At 40.4% G+C, this 18,377-nt stretch overlaps 1 protein-coding gene across 16 annotated transcripts in view; it reads right to left on the reverse strand.

The window, feature by feature from the left end:
* ANKS1B (ankyrin repeat and sterile alpha motif domain containing 1B) overlaps positions 1-18,377 on the reverse strand; it is a 476,662-nt gene that overhangs the window by 11,431 nt on the left and 446,854 nt on the right. For 14 of the 16 annotated variants that reach the window (XM_086610943.1, XM_086610941.1, XM_086610940.1 and 11 more), the window contains 3 exons: positions 14,486-14,565; positions 13,871-13,874; positions 4,360-4,446 (listed from right to left, as the gene is read on the reverse strand). In XM_086610943.1, coding sequence (XP_086467069.1) covers positions 4,360-4,446; positions 13,871-13,874; positions 14,486-14,565 — 171 coding nt within the window. Of the gene's footprint in view, positions 1-4,359; positions 4,447-11,074; positions 11,087-13,870; positions 13,875-14,485; positions 14,566-18,377 lie in introns of all 16 variants that reach the window. The other 2 variants (XM_086610942.1, XM_086610938.1) reach the window with 2 other exon arrangements.

The raw sequence follows: 18,377 nt of genomic DNA on the forward strand, positions 1-18,377 counted from the left end.
GAGAGACATCTTTCCTGGCATACAGCTGTAAATACAGTTTCAGAGTACTATATGAGCATCTTAAGATGCTGCTGGTTTTCTGTATAATAATCACTACATGACACTGTTTCAGTTTTCTGACAGACAGGATGTGGTGAAACCCAACAGTCTCAGTATCCATTTTTTTTGCACGTGTTGTTTGACAAATTTCAGTTATACTTTTTCAAGCGAGAAAGACACCAAACATCACTTATAATTGAAACCCTCAGCTCTTGAAAAGCTTCTGCTTAGCAAAAAGATAACTACAAGAGGATCTGGCAACTTTTCTCCTCTTACTGACAACAGCATCCTGTAAGAAAGATGTAAAAAAATTAAACCATTCATGCACCGAGCAACACTACTTGCAACAGCCAATGTGAGCTATAGCGTACTACTGAGATAGAGGTGGGGCATATCTGTCTGATGAAATAAAAAGAAAAAAGCTATCTTAAAGCTTTGGAGAAAATTATGAATATAGTAAATTGCTGATATGTAATTACTGTGTTCAGGCCAAAGGAACCATGAAGCCAGAGAAGAAGATACTGCAGAGTGGCTTACGATTAGGCCTTGCTTCAGCAACACACATTTCAAATGATCTATTTAAACAGAAGAATGATTCATTGAACGTCAATTTACTTCGCGGATGGTTTATACACTTTTCTGAATGGTGGCCCTGCTGGGTGCAGCGCTGGCTTTTCCACAAAAACTCAAAGTGAACAAGCCTGCAGCAGCATGACATCACTATTGCACCACAGAACACATGACATCTGTAGTGTCCCCATCCCTTGCAGAGCCACCATTTGCTGCTGCCTCAGGGGCATCTGTCCAAGTTAAAACAATCTCTGAGCATCTCTGGCTTTCCCTCACCCCCTTCTTTTCCTTTCCACCTCCTCTCCTCCCCCTCTTTTGTTTTAAAAGAACAGAAAATATATGCAACTAAGTCACTTAGGACGCTTTGCCGTATCTTCTATCATTTGCTAAGTGGCAACTTTCCCCCTTGCATTTAGGTGTCAAGTTTTCAAAAAGACATATTAATATATCTAATTGAAGAAATCATGGCTTAGGAAAAATCTTAATAAAAAGCATTCCAAATTTCAAATTATGGAAAAACCAAGATAAGGAAACTGTTACTGATGAAATGAAATAATCCTCTTAATCTTAAATTGTTGCAACATACTTATTTTTGTTTAATGCATTGTTAATAAAAATGACAAAACCGGTACTTATGTTTCAATATATGCCAATTTATAACGACACGTATAATTTCTGCTTAACAATCATTGGCTTTTTATGTTACTTTAAGCATTTTATTTGCTTTGTTCCCAAATAGATAACTTTTACCCTCAATAAAGATTTTGATGAGAATCACGATTATATCAAAAGCAGGGAATTTAGATATCCACAGATATAGCTGTAATACACTGTCGTCATTGATCTTATATTGGCAACACTGCGGTTTAGACGGCAGAAAGAATTAAAGCTTGAAAGGTCTTACAGTCGTGTGAAATATTTATGCCAAATCATGAGCCACAAAGTAATCACCTGAAGTTAGGCAGTGTATGTGAAGAGAGCTCTGCCATGCCGAAACTTTTCCGAGGTGATCTGGGGTTGACACAGGGCTTTGCACTTTAGTCAAAACCCACGGAGATTATTTTAATGTTTTAGTGTTAAACCAAGTGAAGTTTGGAAACATATCCATATCAAGTTTGTTTTGAGTAAAATGAGGTATACCTAAAATAAATCTTCTGGATGAAAAGTAGTAGTGAAATTGAGCTTTTTCCCTAGCTTCTATACGATATTCTCTGTGATTGCCTTTCAAAATTAAAAATGTTTTCAGTGCGTGTGTTTACTGTTTCCTAGGGTCACTACTCCAATAGACTCGTAGTCTTATTCTGTGGAAATTATCTTATTCCAGCCCTAACCATTCTATGAAATTACAAGATTATGAACCAGTTCACTGTTCTGGGTACAGTCCTCAGGCATCGACTGACACTGTGCAGTCGTCCTTCTAAAATTTGTCACTCGGTTTGCCAAGAGAAACCTCCGGTGCTTCTGAAAAAGCAGGGAGGCTGAAAGCCGGTTCTGGTTCTGCCAAGGAAATACCTTGGAGAGATCAGGTTTTTGCTAAGCTGTCTTCCTTTTGCTTGCCTACCTCATGTCAGCCAATTCCCCTCCTGGCAGAAATCATCCCGAAGTTAGGGTTAGCTGTGATCCACGAGAAAATTCTGCAAGTCTGCATTTTCCTAAGCAGCGATTTCTTTCTGGCCTTACTTGCAAAGAAATGGTGTCATGTCAAAGTGGGTGTCATGCCAAGCTTCAAGGCGCTACTGAAATAGCTGTTGTGGAACGAGGTCAAGGGCCCCTTCGTCACCTGAAGCTTTGCCTGCTACAACTCAGAATACAAATTCTTGGCTTGGTGGCAGAAAGGAAAAGGATGAACAGCCATGAGAGCTGAGTTTTCAAGCACGTCACTGCTAGCTATTTTTGTCATTAAAAAGTATGCATTTATTGCTAAGTGGTGCCCAGCGCTATCAACTATAAGCTCATATGGAAGCAGTACAAGGCTGAACAGGATCTCACCTTAGTGCTAATCTGTTTTGGGTCTTGAAGGAATTGGGTACAGCACACTGTGGACAAGGATGATAACAACGCTCCTGGGAGAGTTGCAGGCTATTACCTGGTTTTTACAGAAGGGAAAGGCAGTGCAGATTTTGAACTGGACAGAAAGCAATCTACCACTTGAGAAAAAACACAGGACTGTGGCATTATTTACCTCCATCAAATACATCTATTGCACTACTAGGCATAAGATTTCTGTGGGACTGGTCCAGAACCACCTAATGCAATTTGCCAAACTTCTTTCAAGTTTCCATCTTACGTAAGATTTTAGGTACCGTGCAAAGAGATACTGGAAGCTCCTTTTGTTCTCCTGATGTTTTTTTTTGTAAACCTAAGGACATTGCAGTTACATACTTTATACTACAGAGGAGATTTAAAAGTCGAAAACAGCCCTATCCAAGATAGAGTTAATAGCATTACAATGTCTTCATTTATGCCCTGCACATCAGAGAACATAAAGGAAATGAGGGTTGTAGAAGCTCAGTTTTGAATCAATGGAAGAAAAAGGAGCTGACAGGAATCCCTGGCCTCTCTGCTCTGGCAAATATGACAGACTTCACATAAGAGTAATTTCACCTGTTTTTCTTTCACGCTGTCTTCTAACCCTAAATATGGCTTCCAAACTCTAGTAAAAGTTCACAAATCTGCTCTCGTTCCTTCACTTAAAACCCAGTTCTAGTTAAACACCTTTAAAAACAGACTGATTCAGCAAGTTTGACAGATAGTGGGTTAGATGTATCGTGTGGTCTGAACATTCAGCAACACAAAGCAGTTATATACATTATTAACCTGGTCAGGTAGCTGGGTTGTCAAATTTATTCTTTATATTGCTTAGTGAGTTTTAGTCACATAACAGAAAATATAATTTCTTTTCTATTCATATGCAAGTATCAGTATGGATTGCATTTTCTTGCCGTTTTAGACATCTGAGGAACAGAAATTAATGCATTACTTTACTCCTGCTTACAGAGCTTGGAGCTTGTACATTTTATTTTGGTGAAGCGATAACCCATTGCTCTGTCCATCACTGAGTTCTCTGATCTCCCAAAATCTGCTTTTGTGTGGTTTGTTTTTGTTTGAAAACGTATGTATTTCAAAATGTAAGAAAGCACAGGGGCATGGCCACACAGGAAAATTAAAAAAAAAAAAAAGGAATAACAACTGTTAAGAAGCTGATGCAGTTCAGAGTCAAATGGCTAGTACCAGCAAAATAGCTATCAGAGAGGCTCTGACATTTGGAAAGAACATTCAAGGCTCATGTTTCTTATTCTTACAATTACTGGCCCTGGCTAAAACTTTGCATCTTTAATCTTAATTGAGACATCTTTTTTTTTTTTTTTTTTTTTTTGCCAGAATTACATTCATGAACAAATATATATATATTTCCCGCACATTTAAGGAACTGAATAGGGAAGAATATGGTAAGGGATTCCAGAGAGACTCCCTGCCAAATGTCTTTTGTGAAAAGCTTGCCATTTAATGGCAGCAGGTTGGACACAATGTTCTCCAAATGAGCAACTAATCTTGCTTCCCTTGTCCTCCTGACTGAGTTTCTGGAGAATGACAATAAGATTACATCCATTTGGAGAGAAGAGAAAAAGAAAAGAGGAAAACACAAAGTGCAACTCTGTCCTCTCTCTGTTCTGGTGCTCTTACAGAGCCAGACTCATAGATACTCCTATTTGTGAGAAGTAAAAGCTAATATTGAGCAATTGCACATACCTTATTTGTTGCATCAATAAATTTGACTCCCTTGTAAGAGACAGACAGGACAATGGTTGGGACTTTCTTCATTTGTTCTGTAGACTTCTGAAACCAAAATGAAGATGTTGTTAGAGTTGTGTTGCACTGCAAGAACAGTGCTCTTTCTCTTCCTCTTCTGACAAAATACGTAAGTTAAACAAAAGGTACTTATCCAAATATTTGACTTGTTCTTGAGCTGAGTGTGCTTTGGGCTTTTGAAATAGCTGTCTTGTAGCTGCAAAGCTAAAAAGAGCTTTACAGTTTGTTGTGAGGATGGTAAAAATTCTCCTTTTTCCTAGCGCAATGGGAAGAGAATTAAACAATTTTGCCAGGCTTAAAAAGACCAGTCATGCAATCATGGGTTTCCCAAAAGTGTGTGTTTAAGACATCTATCTGATATACCCCATTCATCACTGCCTCATCTCCTCTATTCCTGCCCTCCCCAGTTGTAAAAACCAACAGTGTGACACTTCTCATAGTACTGTTTCTTTGCTCCAATTAGATGTTAATGAGAAATATTTCACTCTCTTGCTTCTTGCAGTTGTATTTGTGACACGAGGTATTCCTGCAGCCCTCCAGGCCTGCCAGTCAATCTGTCAGTCCAACACTGTATCTTGTCACATCTGACCGTCTGCACTTCCTCGAATGCAGCTGCTACTGGAAGATGCTTTACACATGAATTAGCACAGAGGCTTATTCTGAATTCCCTCAGTGCCAGGTTCTCCTACCTACGATTCATGTTTTCTTACCAGGCTAATTTTCTTTTATGCTAGTCTAGTGCGCTATGCTACTTCTGTGTCCCTTCAACGTGATGCACATAGCAAAGAGATATCCTGCTGAACAGATTGGGCAAATATTTGGGATAGATTTAAGTTCTCTGCATAAAAATCTGTTGATTAGTTTACAGATTAAATTTACTAAAAAAAATCAAAACAAAACACAACTCCAAAGAAAATGCAAATATGTCATAATAGTTTATAGCTGATTTGAACTCTTTTAAGGTGGAAAGCAATAATGGACAAGACTATCCTGTACAAAATTACTGTAGATAAATAATGTAGATACAGTTCAGAGAACGCTCACTCATGGTAGTATCTGCAAACAATCATAGAGATCAGGCAAACATTTTCTTGAGAGGAAAGAGTAAGTTCAGCTACAGTTAAAGATGAAAAAATACCAGCACATGGAACAAGAGTATAAACACATTGAAAGGTCTAGAATTGGCACCTAGAAAGATCATTAGAGCAGCTGAACAACAGTAGCATTGATGGTTTTGTATTCTTCAAGAAAAATAAAGTTGCATAGATATAAGCTTGAAAACACAGACTGTATCTGAAAAAAACCTGTCTGAAAAATAGGTGATGGTTAATACTAGATAGTAAAACAAACAAAGGCTGAAAAGAAAAAAACCTGTAGTCTAGTCCCCTTATCAGATCACGTTCCTTCCAGAATCAAATGAGACTCCATTTTTGCCAGCATAAAATTCAAAGCTACAGATCCAGCTACATTCTGCAATTAGAGTCTTGTGCAATGAAGGCTAAAACTTCTAATTAAAGTCTCAAGGAGAGCCCCACCCACCTGTGCAATAGAGAGGACTGTTGCATCTTTCAGTATCAAATGACAAGAGACTCAAGATGACAATGAAGTGTCAATTTATCCCAGAGAAACTTTCTTTCACTCAGAAGGTTAGGCACTTTAAAAAAATGAAAGTTTAAATGGCAAAACATCTTGAAGAATCTTAACAAAATCTGAAGGAAGACACTAATCCGATTTGCACATCTGTGAACTGAGCGAAGGAAGAAACAGCACCCCTGCCAAAAGTAGAGCAACTACATACCTGTGTGTATGTGTGTGTGTGTGCCTCTAGAACAGATCTCAAGTGAGCCTTTTCATAAAATTCAATATCAACGCACAGAAAGCACGACCGTGACTGTACAGAAGCTGCAGTGCACACATCTATCAGAATAACAAGCAACACACCCCACATATGTTCATATCTAGACAAAATATTCGCAAATATGACAACATCACTTTAATCATCTGGGAACCCAGCAATCATCCAACTTTCGGCCTTTCTTTCTATCCTGACAGCTACTCTCAGGAGCTCTTTGTCTCCCATTTTGATTATTGTAATTATCTCCTTCCTCGCCTCCTTAGCAGCCGAATTCCTCTTCTCCTCTAACATGCTATACAAATACGGTTACTAAGTTAATTTATTTTCGCTTTTTGGTCTAATTTGCACTATCTTCCTTTTGCCATAAAGGTGAAGATACCCCTTGGCAAGAGCACGTTGTACTAACAGTCTGGGAGTTCTCTTCCATCTAGACCAGCAGTTTGTAATTTAATAAGCTTCCTTATCTCTACCACATTCACCTGGGTTTGTCTAGAGCAGACCCGATCTTTAGTATTTAATCGAGGTTGTGAACTGCTAGAAGACTGTATCTGAGTGAAAGAGCTCATCAAGATATTATTAAATTATATCTGGCAAATTAGGAAATGAATCAGAGACTGATGGACATTTGTAATTTATTAAGCCAAACTGACTCAGCTGGTAAGGAGCAGTGGATGTCCCTTATCAGCCTGCAAACCATACAAACCCCAGGATTTGTGAAAAGGTGTTCTGGAAGACTGTAGTTCAGTGTAGAAACATGATTTTGGGAAACAATTCTGCACTTGTACCCCCATTGCAGCAATGAGTTGGGCAGTGGAATAACATCCTTGGTTACTATGACAGTGCTATGATGAAAAACAGACAGCTCTATTCCCCACTACTTGACTTCTAGTGATACAGTAACTGAACTCCACCATGTAATTACTATTTCCAAGCAGTTGCCAGACTTCAACAGTTTTGAGTTGTCATGGTGAGCTCATACTATTTGTTTGTTGTTCCTCTCTTTTTAATGGAGGAGGTGGCTGCCAGGATGCGTAAGGTGAGTTTTCACTGTGAATACCATTTGCTCAGGCACTGTAACTGCTTTGGCTCTAAATTCTACGATGTTGAGATGAAGTCCCACAGCTTTCATGGTCAGACATTTCACACCTCTGTGCAGGCCAAGTGGGCATCGCTGCCTGTGCCTGTGACCAGAATCTGAGAACAAGGTAGGACACAGGAGTCGGTATTCCCTTTCCTTGTGCTTTTCAGGTTCTAGCCACTGTATCAACTCTGTGAGGACATGATGAGATGACAAAATATTCTTGTCCATCTGGTGCCTCTATGGGAAGCATATGGACCTGAGCCAAAGTCATAGGAGCCACAGCTGAAGGCTGGCATTGGATGTCATGTGCATGCTGACATATGGTCTGATCCTTCAAGGCATGTTCATACCATGGTAGCAGGATTAGATTTCATCTCATGTAGAAGCAATCATAGTGACAGGACCCTGTCTTTGGGCAAGTGCTCACTAGCCTGGAACTGGTCATAGTTCCTAAGAACTTCATTCTTCGTGACTGCAACTTTGGCTCTTTGTTTTAATATACTTATTTAGGAGAATCATCTGGATGAACAGCAAGCATATTCTAGGCTCGTTGCCATTGCCTGTCTCTGATCAGTTGGTCATCTACAAAAGGACAGATGTGCGTGCACTATCTCTTCAGGTGCATTGCTCCTGCAGTGAGGAGTCTTAACGCTGCAGACTCTGCATGCCAGAGAGACTGAGCTTTGATTCCACTTCTGAAATACTTCCTACAGGACAGGTAGATGACTATGTGCAAGTAGGCCACAGTGTAACTCAAGAACCATAAAGCAGGCTTGACTGCAGACACAGGAAGATGGAAGAAAGCATTACCATCCTAAATCTAATGTGACGTTTGTTACAGCTTACCCAGACCTCTCAAAAAAATATAGATCCTCTTTTTCTTCAGAATAAAGAATATCAGGAATAGCAGCCTCTCCTGTATTTTCATGTAGCTGCTGTGATGAAGCTGCTTTGTCCTCTCAGCATGCAGAATGGAGATCTGTCCAGTGGAAGGAGGTGGAAGGCACCTCTTGCATAATTGCCTAGTTATTACAGTACTTGCTTTTACAATAAAGGTCTGGATTTAAGACCTTTCTGAGTTTGCATCTGAAGCCATGGCTGCTGTTACACAGGACAGTGCCAAAACCCTGTATAGCCTTGGACAGGGCTGCTCCCAGTTCCTCCTTTTAGAACTGGTCATAAAGGGATGGAAGAGCAGTGGTGCCAGAGAGAGAGAGAGACACCATGTAAAAGCTTGCTCCTGATCTTATGAATTTTTTTTCTATTTTCACTCAAAAACCAACCATACCCACAAGCAGCCTCTAAACAGATTTCCACAGTACAGTACTACAAATTGCCTTAAGTGAGTAAAGCATTTCCACCTGTATTTTTTGATCTTGAGTTAAAGGCTGTGCAGAACTGCCAGACATTTATTTAGAATATAAACTAAACTCCAAATAATTTGAGATCCACCCAACCAGTGTGCCTAACAAATCAAGATAATGATGGCTTAAGAGGCAGAGGACTTTGTTCTATGAATAAAGCAACATAAACTAGCTGTTTATTTTTAAAAAGCAAATACATAGAAATACAAAACCTATAACCCCAAAGGGCCTTTAACCCTTTCAAGACCAGATAGTACTGCAATACCTTGTTCTGTGCAGAACTGAGAGCACTAATGCAACGCTTTTGAATACTCCTGCAGTGTACAAAACATGGTATCTCTGTGCAGGTACACACACACACACACACACACACAAAGCAGCTGAATAAGAAATTCAGGAGCACACGTAGAATGGTGTTTGAGTAAGATGCTTACACGTTCACTTAGTATGCTGTAGCACATGGTGTAATCCAGCCCACTCTCAAAATGCTTTCATGTCATCTATTTATTTCCTGCCAAGAGGAAACAGGATGCACTGGTACTTCTACTTTGACCACTTTCATGTACTTATACATACATTTATAAGTGGATTACTCAGCTTTCATAGAGTGGCCAAAATGAAAGCATGTTCATTTTTAGGTTTTACTGCACCTGTAATTATACTCAATCTTGCAAATACACAGTAAAAAGACATTATTCAACTATGCCAAGTCACTAACAATTCCATACATAAATTCCAAACACAAGCTTATGAGCCTGTAAAATCTTAAGATTTCATCTTGCCTTTTTACTTTTGCAAATGAATATGCTAATTCTGTCTTATACTGTTTTTTAATAGCTATTCGAAGACTCTAGCTGGCAATTTGACTATTCAATTATGTACTGGAATCCACTTTACTAAGAGAATCTGAACACTTTCCCGTACTGGTAGCAACTATTAATTCCAAATGGCATCAAATTGCACATTTCAAATATGTATTGATACCATCTACTATCATACTCATAAGCTTGTTACTTATTTAAGACTTAGGAAGCCTCATGAAACAGTTCCTTTTGAGTGAATCACTTTGATGATATCATGTATGAGATGAATTCAAATAAAAAGTCAAAGTTCACTTTTGACCAGTTTGTTTTGAAGCCAATTTTGAAACTACAATTTGCCTTATAACAAACATTTTCTGACTTTTCTCAGTCCAAAAGGCTTAAAAATGCATCACTGGCATAATTTAATACCTCTCAGAATAAGACAGCATCTGTAATCCCTGTGGTACAAGACTGTTTACTTCCCTACAATTAGTGGATGCCTCCAAGCTACATCATTCATGTGAACGTTGCACTGGGGATGCACCTGCAACTCATCTACTTGAGAATGAGAGGGTTTTTTTGCTTCTGCAATATCTGTACACACTCATCTGCTACTGAAAGGGCAGCACATCCCTCCTGCACCTTGGATTCTTTTCAGCCACAGAGCTCAAGGACATACAATCTGCTGAAGAACATGGGATGTCATGATGTGGATGTGCATAAGGACTGAAAAACTTTTAAGACCTCCCCACCGCTTCTTTTTTTCCTTTTGAGTAATATCCATGTGCTTGTTCCACTGCTGTGGCCACATGAGAGATGGAACTACAAGTCCCAAGAAAACAGAGGCCAAAGAACCTTAATTCTCAAATACTGTATTTGATTCTGACATGGTATTTGCCTATCTGGTTTCACTAGAAGGTCTACGGAGGACACTTCTACTTTTTCAGGAGAAATGGAGATTGAAAAATAGAAAGAGATTAGCAGAAACTAGGAGATTGTCATCTATATCCAGCTCCTCCTTCTTTATCTATGGAGGAATGAGGAAAGAATGCCCCAGATCCTTTCTAGTTTCAGAAAGTCAATTCTGCTTCATCTTCATCTTTCTCTCCAGAGGCAGGAGAAGCAGATTTTGTAACAATTCCACCAACTTTGACATTTTGGTTTTAAGTCAGCAAGATATTTTTAAACACCTGCTTTGTGAATAGAATTATGCTGCTGGTTCCCCAGAACTTTAACTTGAAATGTCAGAACTTCTTTTCTAACAAGAAAACATTTAAGAAAGATACATAATCTTCAAGAAGGTGGCAGGATCCAAGAACAAAATCTAAGTTCCCTACTGCTGCAGTAAATATCTCATTGGTTCACACTGCGTAAATGGTGTATGCAACATCAGTGATTTAACATTACTGCAAGGAAAGACTCTATCTTGCTGCTGTGCTCATGCTAGTAAGTATAAAACTGTCTCCTTCCTACCTGGTCAAGGAATTCAGATGTGTAAATGCTAGATGGATTCTACTGTAGAGAACAAATCTCTTCCTAGTTCCAATTAAACTTTAGTCCTTTTCTTTATTTTGATGTAAACACATTTTATTCTCACTTCGTGTTCCTATGGTGATTTGAAGTGAAGGCAGTGTCTGACTGAAAACACAACTTGTAGCATTTCCTATTCGACACTGAGAAAGATGAAAGCTCTTAAGTTCTTGAAGGCATCTCTCAAATATAATTAATAAATCTATTCTGGCCAGGACAGCAAGATTTAATCTCCAAGTAGCAAAGGTCAGTTTACAGCAGGTGGGGAACGGAGATAAGGAGACAGTGCTGTCGACTGCAGAGGGAGTTTGTGAGAGAAAATAGCTGGAAACAAATAGGAAACCATAAAATATAAATCCATCCTTGGAGCACAAATACGTGAATGGAAAAATAAAGTATAATCCCGCTAAGAGGCACAGTTCTTGCCAAATATCCATAATTCTGGATGGCTGCAAGAGTCTGCAATCTGGGTGGGAACAAAAAGCATGTATAACCTTGACCCCCATGCTGAGCTCAATCTATTGTATCTGCATGATTTTTCCCCAAACAAATCCATCATCTGCCCTGCAGGAGCACACTGCTGCACGATGCTGAGAAGCACAGTGGATAGCTAAGAAGAGTTATTAAGACAGAGGTTCTCAGGTTTTGGGGTTTGGTTTTGTTGGGTTTTGTATTTTTTTCTTTCCGTTTTGGTGTTGTGGGGTTTTTTTGTTTTCTTTTTTTTTTTTTTTTTTTTTTGCATTATAGAAGACTTAGGATCTCCCTTCACTCTGGAGCTATACAAGAAGGAGGCTGCTGTAAGCCCCTCTGTGGAGAGAGGCAAGGGATATCTGCATGACACTTCCCTTGAGAACCAAAACCAACAATTGCAATAACTGAAAGCACAGGAAGCATCTACAACTAACAGGGAGTGATCTGCAGTCAGCAAACATGCCATTTTTGTTGTTTCTCTGTATCTGTGAATGATAAGGAAGATTAAGATACTTTTTTTCACTGATAGGCTTCTTTAGTCCTTGTGCATCTGCTGACTGGAAGACATCCAGTGCACATCAACACTTTTTTAAGCAGCATTAGGTTAAAGATGGAGAAGCTAAAGCCACATTGGCAGAAAAATTAGGTACCTAATTTTCGTATGTTCTCCTTAAAAAACATTATGTGGATGACTACAGAAAGATTAAAAAATTTCAGGGAAGGACCTCAACATGGTACAAGGTGACAGGTGATGTACTCCCCCCAGCATGCTTCAGATTGCAGCATGTTACAGATTTGAAATATATAAATGGGAAAAAATTTCAAACAACTAAAATTAAAAAATGTTGCTCCATCACATTAGTACAAGCCTACGTAAAAATCTTACTGGCACTAAAGAGACTGGACAAGTGGACACAATTCGGTACCTGAGAAGCAGTCAAATAATATATCTAGCTTTTCACTTCTCTTTTTTAAGTGAAATGTCCCTTTCAGTACATTTAAAGTAAAATCTAACTATAGAAGAAGCCACGTTTTCAGTGACAACCCAGTGGTACTTAAATACAATAATGAACATGGCATCAAAACTTCTGGATTGCTTAGGACAACTTGGATTTTCAATTCATAGACATCAACTTTCAGAACACAACTAGAGGAAGAAAGTTTGGGAAAAAGATACGTCTTTCTCACTGGGAAATTTACACCAAGATAATAATCTGTTTCCATTAAATCAATGTTTTTTGCTTCTGATTTGAATAGGAATATGATTAAAAAAACTACATAGAAAGGATAGATGAAATCCTGATTAAGAATTGGTTTATTCAATACTCTTTGCAATAAAAATCCCCTAAACATGAAAATAAACAGCACAATGGTTTCAAAAGACAATGTAAAAAAATATATGTATACTTCATTACTGTATTATGTAAGTGCGCTGTACAGCACTATAGTGCAACTCTTACAATTTTTATAGAAAAATTATATTTTATATTAAATTTGTTCTCACTTAATTTTTCATGTATATAATTTAAACTTGCCAAATTTATAACTTAAAAAAAATCTTAAAATGGCTATAAATTATTAAAGTTACTTTTTTGACGTTAAGCTTCCCAGTTCAGTCAAATAACTTACTGAAGATGTCATACGCTACAATGGTGTCAAATTCTGCCCTAAGATCTACACAGGCATATGCCTCAAAAAATTGAACTGCTAAGTTTGACAGCTGGAAAACCGGATGGGAAGATGGTACACTTGCAGCCTCAATTAATCCCCCAGAACACCGGCATGTGACTGTATATCCCTCTCTGTCAAGTTGTTGTGTTGTGTTTTTTTTTTAAGAGGAGTTTAAGCCCAGGTGAGGAATTATTAGCATGTAATTAGCTGAAAAGCCACAGATCTTCAAGCAATCTAGGAAGCATGAACTACTGCCAGTGCTTAGCTGAAACAGCTTCTACAGAAGTCTGTGTGCTGCAGATACGTAACCAACAGGAACTGGTTGTCTGATTGCACAAATTTTACACATCTTCTCGATTTCTATATTGATCCGAATGCTACGTCTAGTGCTCAGAGGCATTTTGTGTAAAGGCTTTTGATACACAGAAGAAAGGATTTCACTCATTCATTTATGTAATTCTACACATTTGGTAGCTTGCCAAACAATTATATTCTTCGTTAATTAATCATGCCAGACCATAATATGTTATCCACATCTATGAACAGGTGCATTCTTATTACAACTACAGTTGGGAATAAATCGTGTAGCTGGCCTGTGGCTTGTTTCAGATTCCCAGGAGCAGTATGTTTGTTGGAGATAGACTGAGTCTCATTGTAATTTTCTACAAACCGATACCTGGCTGAAGAGCCACAGGAAAACATATCTTTCCCAGTTTGAAGGAAATCTAACTGCTTTTCCACCATCAGGTGAAACCGAATTAGATCCTTTTTCATCCTTCAATCAATAAGCATGTAAGTAACTCATAATAAATAGGAACATTCATGTGAGTAAAGGCATCCATAGGACTACGTGACTGTAGCATCAGACCATATGTAAAAAACAATGGCTTTGTTAGCATGTTAATATATTTAGTAGCACATATTTCACATAGCAAATTCAATTTAGATTATCATATACGAGCTATAAATTCTGTTTATAAAAGCAACATGATATGGGCACATTTGAAGTGTGTGAAAAGTACTTTGAAATAGACTTGAAGATTGAAGAGAAAACATAACAAATACATTTGCTTTTTTCTTAGATAAAACATGCAAAATAAAAATCTACCTTTAAATTTCAGTATTACTCGAAATTAAGATAAAAGGCAGAACAGACTTCCTACTGAATGTCAATGTAAAGGCACGGACAATGGAAAACAAATGCATAACAGGACATTATAAAAGCAACGCAGAAGTAATCACTAGCTAATATTATTTAATATTACAATGACAGAGAAAGGAGTAGGTTTACCAACTTACCCTCATCTTTGCACATGCATCTTGTGTTGACTCTGTACCTCTTAACTCTTTTACCAGCATAGAACCTAAATACTAAAATAAAAATCCATTAAACTTAATTTAACTAAAATTCCAGAACAAACATCTGCAGAAATGCATTAAAAATGCCTAAAAAATCACAGTGGTAGCAGTCAACTTAATATATGGCTTTAGAGATTTATTTTCATTCTGCAGTTCTCTGATCAATCGTTTAAAACAGTGTGTTAATCAACCTACGAAACAGGAATGCACAGTGTATTGAATCAGATGGAGCCCTTTGAAACAGTATCTGAGAGTCTGCTAGCTTGTCACCTTAGTCACTCAAACAACAAGCAAATACTCCAGATTCCATCTGAAAAATGCCATTTGATTTAAAACTGGAAAATCTGCTTTTTTTAGCTGCCATCTGCCAAACCCATATTGTTATATGTGCAATCACGTGGACGTGAAGGGCAGCAGCGATGTTAACCTCTGTATACTCAATCTGTAACTAATTTATGTGCAAATAGCAGAGCCCAATGTCAGCAGAGAAAATAAATCTGAACCAAAAACTAGTTTAAACCGTTATTTCTTCCTAAGAAAAGGCTGACCTTGAACTACTATTTTGAAGCCTTTACTGAATCTGAAGGAGGGCCAGGTGATTGGAAGCAGTGGGGTGCCAGTGATGGGTCCTGGCTCAGCTCGCTGAAAGCCACCGCGCTCTCAGAGGAGCCTGCCCATCTCCAAGCGTTCACGAGGCAGCGAGTGCCTCACAGACACCTCCCCTTTCCTACCTGCCTCTTCCTCACTGTGTCAGCCCTCCTGCAGCCTGACAGCAGGCTCTGCTCCTCTGGGCACTCAGTACCTCTCCATGCTGCGAGTGAGCAGTGCTGCTCCTCCAGGGATGGAGCTGGCTATGGCATCCCTTGCCCTTCTCACCTAGCAGAGAGCGTTCCTCTTACTGTGAACAGGGCTGTGCAAGAGCCACGCTCTGCATTTCTCCTATAGATGCGACAGGCATGTGTATTTGTGGATGTGCTCATGTTCATATAGCTCAGTGAGCACAGGATGTTCCCGTATTTCTATATGGTGTCACATGCAAGCCTGGCTTAACTGGGGAAAGAGGACAGCAAGCTGTGCCTTGTCTTCCCCTCTCAGGCACAGAGATGTCTCTCTTGGCATTCTCACTGCAGTGCAATGCCACGGTTTCTCTTAAGTCTTCAGTCCTACGTGAGCAACGCAGGAGCTGAAGAGAAGTCATGCCACGGGTGAGAACGGGGTGGGTGAGCTGCAGGAGGCGAGAAAGTGCCGTGGGCAGGAGCCTCTTCCCACCAGATGCTGCAGCCCACCACAGCTGCCTGACCTCTTTCATTCTACTGCACTGACTCCCCTTGGAAACAGCCTAAGCTGACCCAACCAGAGAGTGAACCAGCTTCATCTTAAACAAGAACCTATTCAAAATAACTTCAGTTGCAGCTGAATGCAAGCTGGAACTGAACAGAAAGTGTACTGGTTCAACTCTCCAGTCTCTCAACCTAAACTGGGATATTTTCTTTAAAGCCTTCACTTCACACTGTGTACCACAGGAGTCTCTGACCTGCAAGAAAATGCATAAATATTTCAATGTAGACAGTAGCCAACATGATAATTAATGAGAAAGAAACACTTTACAGGGCATTATAAATGGAAGGGTGAGCAACACCAACACTACCAGAAAAGCACAAGAAGAAAGGAACGAATGAAGGGCATTCCTGGAGGACCGCAGATGTGAAAGATTCATAAACCAAGCAGCTGTGAGTCCAGCTGGGGGCTCGATGGTGACAGGAATAGGGCTTTGGGCATTAATTTGATGGGATGGCTTTACATCACCCTTGCAGAAGAATTTAGAGCAAGCTCTGAAATTAGAAAATTAAACAAAAGCGTATTGAGTTGAACTGTATCTTTCTCTGGATCCTGCTGTCTGACACCTTTAGCATCCTTAGCCTTTTCTGGGAAGGATGCAGGCAATTTCTTCAATTTTTTTATTTTATTGTTTTTTTATAGAATTGTGGTGGTTTTAGGCTGATCCAGCAACTAAAACTCACACAGTCTCTCCTTCTCCAGTAGAGAGGAGAGAAAAAAAAAAACAAACAAAGGGACTGAGGGTTGAGACAAGAACAGAGGGAGCACCCACCAACCATGGTCCTGGGCAAAACAGACAGGGCTTTCTCAAAGCAAAACAGTTTATTAATGATTACTTAGAAGGACAAAGGGAAACAAAAAAAAAGATTACTCGAGAGGACAGAAAGAAACAAACCCAGATCTTAAAACCGACACCTTCCCCCCCACTTTCCTTTTCCTCCCGGCTCTACCTCCTCCCCCCAGCAGCACAGGGGGAAGGGACTGGGGGAGTGCAGGTCAGTTCATTCCGTGCTGTTACTGCTGCTTCTTTCTTAAAGGAGAAGGAGTCCTTACACCATTTTCCCCTGCTCCAATGGATCCCCTACCCACGAGGAAAAATCCACAAACTTCTCCAGCGTGAGTCCAGCCCACTGGAAACAATCCTTCCCCACAGATTGCTCCGGTGTGGGCTTTACCACAGTCTCGGATACTTAGGGAGCTGTAGCCACTCGCTCCGGCGTGGGTCGTCACGCAGACTCCAGATGCCACTCTGCCTCGTTGTGCACCCCAACATGACCATCCTCAGGCTCAGGCATCTTCTCCCCACGGGCTGCGAGTGGGTCTCTGCTCCACCAAGGCCATCCTGGTTGCAGGGGGGCAGCCTGCTATCTCACCATCAGCCGCAGGGGAAACTCGGCTCCGGCACACCTCCTCCCGCTCCATCCTCACTGACCTGCTGTCGATGCGGCTGTTTCTCTCAGATCTCAGTCCTCTCCAGGTGAACTCAGCCCAGTGGGCACCCCGTGAGTGGGGTGCCCCCAAGTTCCCCAGCTGGCTCCGCCACCGCCATTCTCCGTGGGCGGTGCCAGCCCGACGCAGGCAGCTGCCCGGCCGGGAGCCAGGGAGCGGGGGCAGTGCCCTCCTCCCTTCTCTGCTCGATCCTGGGCGAAGCACCTTTTCCGGTTCCTTTGTCCTGACTTAAATAGGGCAATTCGCAGAGGCGCCCTATTGGCTCAACCCTGAGGGGGATGGCAGTCTGATCCGGTGGCCAGGACTAAGCCTAACCTGGTTCCAAAACCAGGGAGGTCGCAGGGAGCAAAACCCCTCTCCTGCCACCAGAACCACCCCCCCCCTCCACATCAAACCATGACAAGAATACAGCTTAACAAATTGGTATTTCCTTGAACATTACCAGTTGGTTAGGCATGAGGGAAAAGAAGCAGTTCTTTTGAGCTCACGGCAGAACAAGAGGAAGACAGAGAAGAGACAGGCAGCTCCTGTCCCACCTGCACAGCAGCAAGAAGCCTCAGCTGCAGGCATTCAGAAATGCTTCCCAGCGTTGGACTGTGGAATAGACACACAAATCACAGAGGTACTGTCCAATTTAGTTGTCAGAAAAATCTGAAATTCTAGGAGTGAATTTTGCTTTTCGTTGGCTTGCTGTACTTTGGGAAATGCTCCTTCTCATGTGGGAGCAACACAGAGGACATCTAACAGTTCAACCGAGTTATGTAGCATACAATGAAAGCTGCTCCTATTATACTTCCAAGCCAGGGTTTTACTCCATAAAGCTGAGGCCATTACAGCTCAGGGAGCTGAGACAGCAGAATGACACACATTCCTTAGGAAAGGAAGATATTTCCTTAATCACCAGTAACTTGGATATTTCTGGTTACCTCAACTTCGTTTCTTCAATGATCCACACATCTTCCAATTCACTACAGAGGTTACATCTGATTATTAATTTACTGCTGGATCAAGTAATGAGATAAGCGGCACTTTTGAGA

The sequence above is a fragment of the Tauraco erythrolophus genome, chromosome 4 (assembly GCF_009769465.1).
Source record: "Tauraco erythrolophus isolate bTauEry1 chromosome 4, bTauEry1.pri, whole genome shotgun sequence".
NCBI classification, from domain to species: domain Eukaryota; kingdom Metazoa; phylum Chordata; class Aves; order Musophagiformes; family Musophagidae; genus Tauraco; species Tauraco erythrolophus.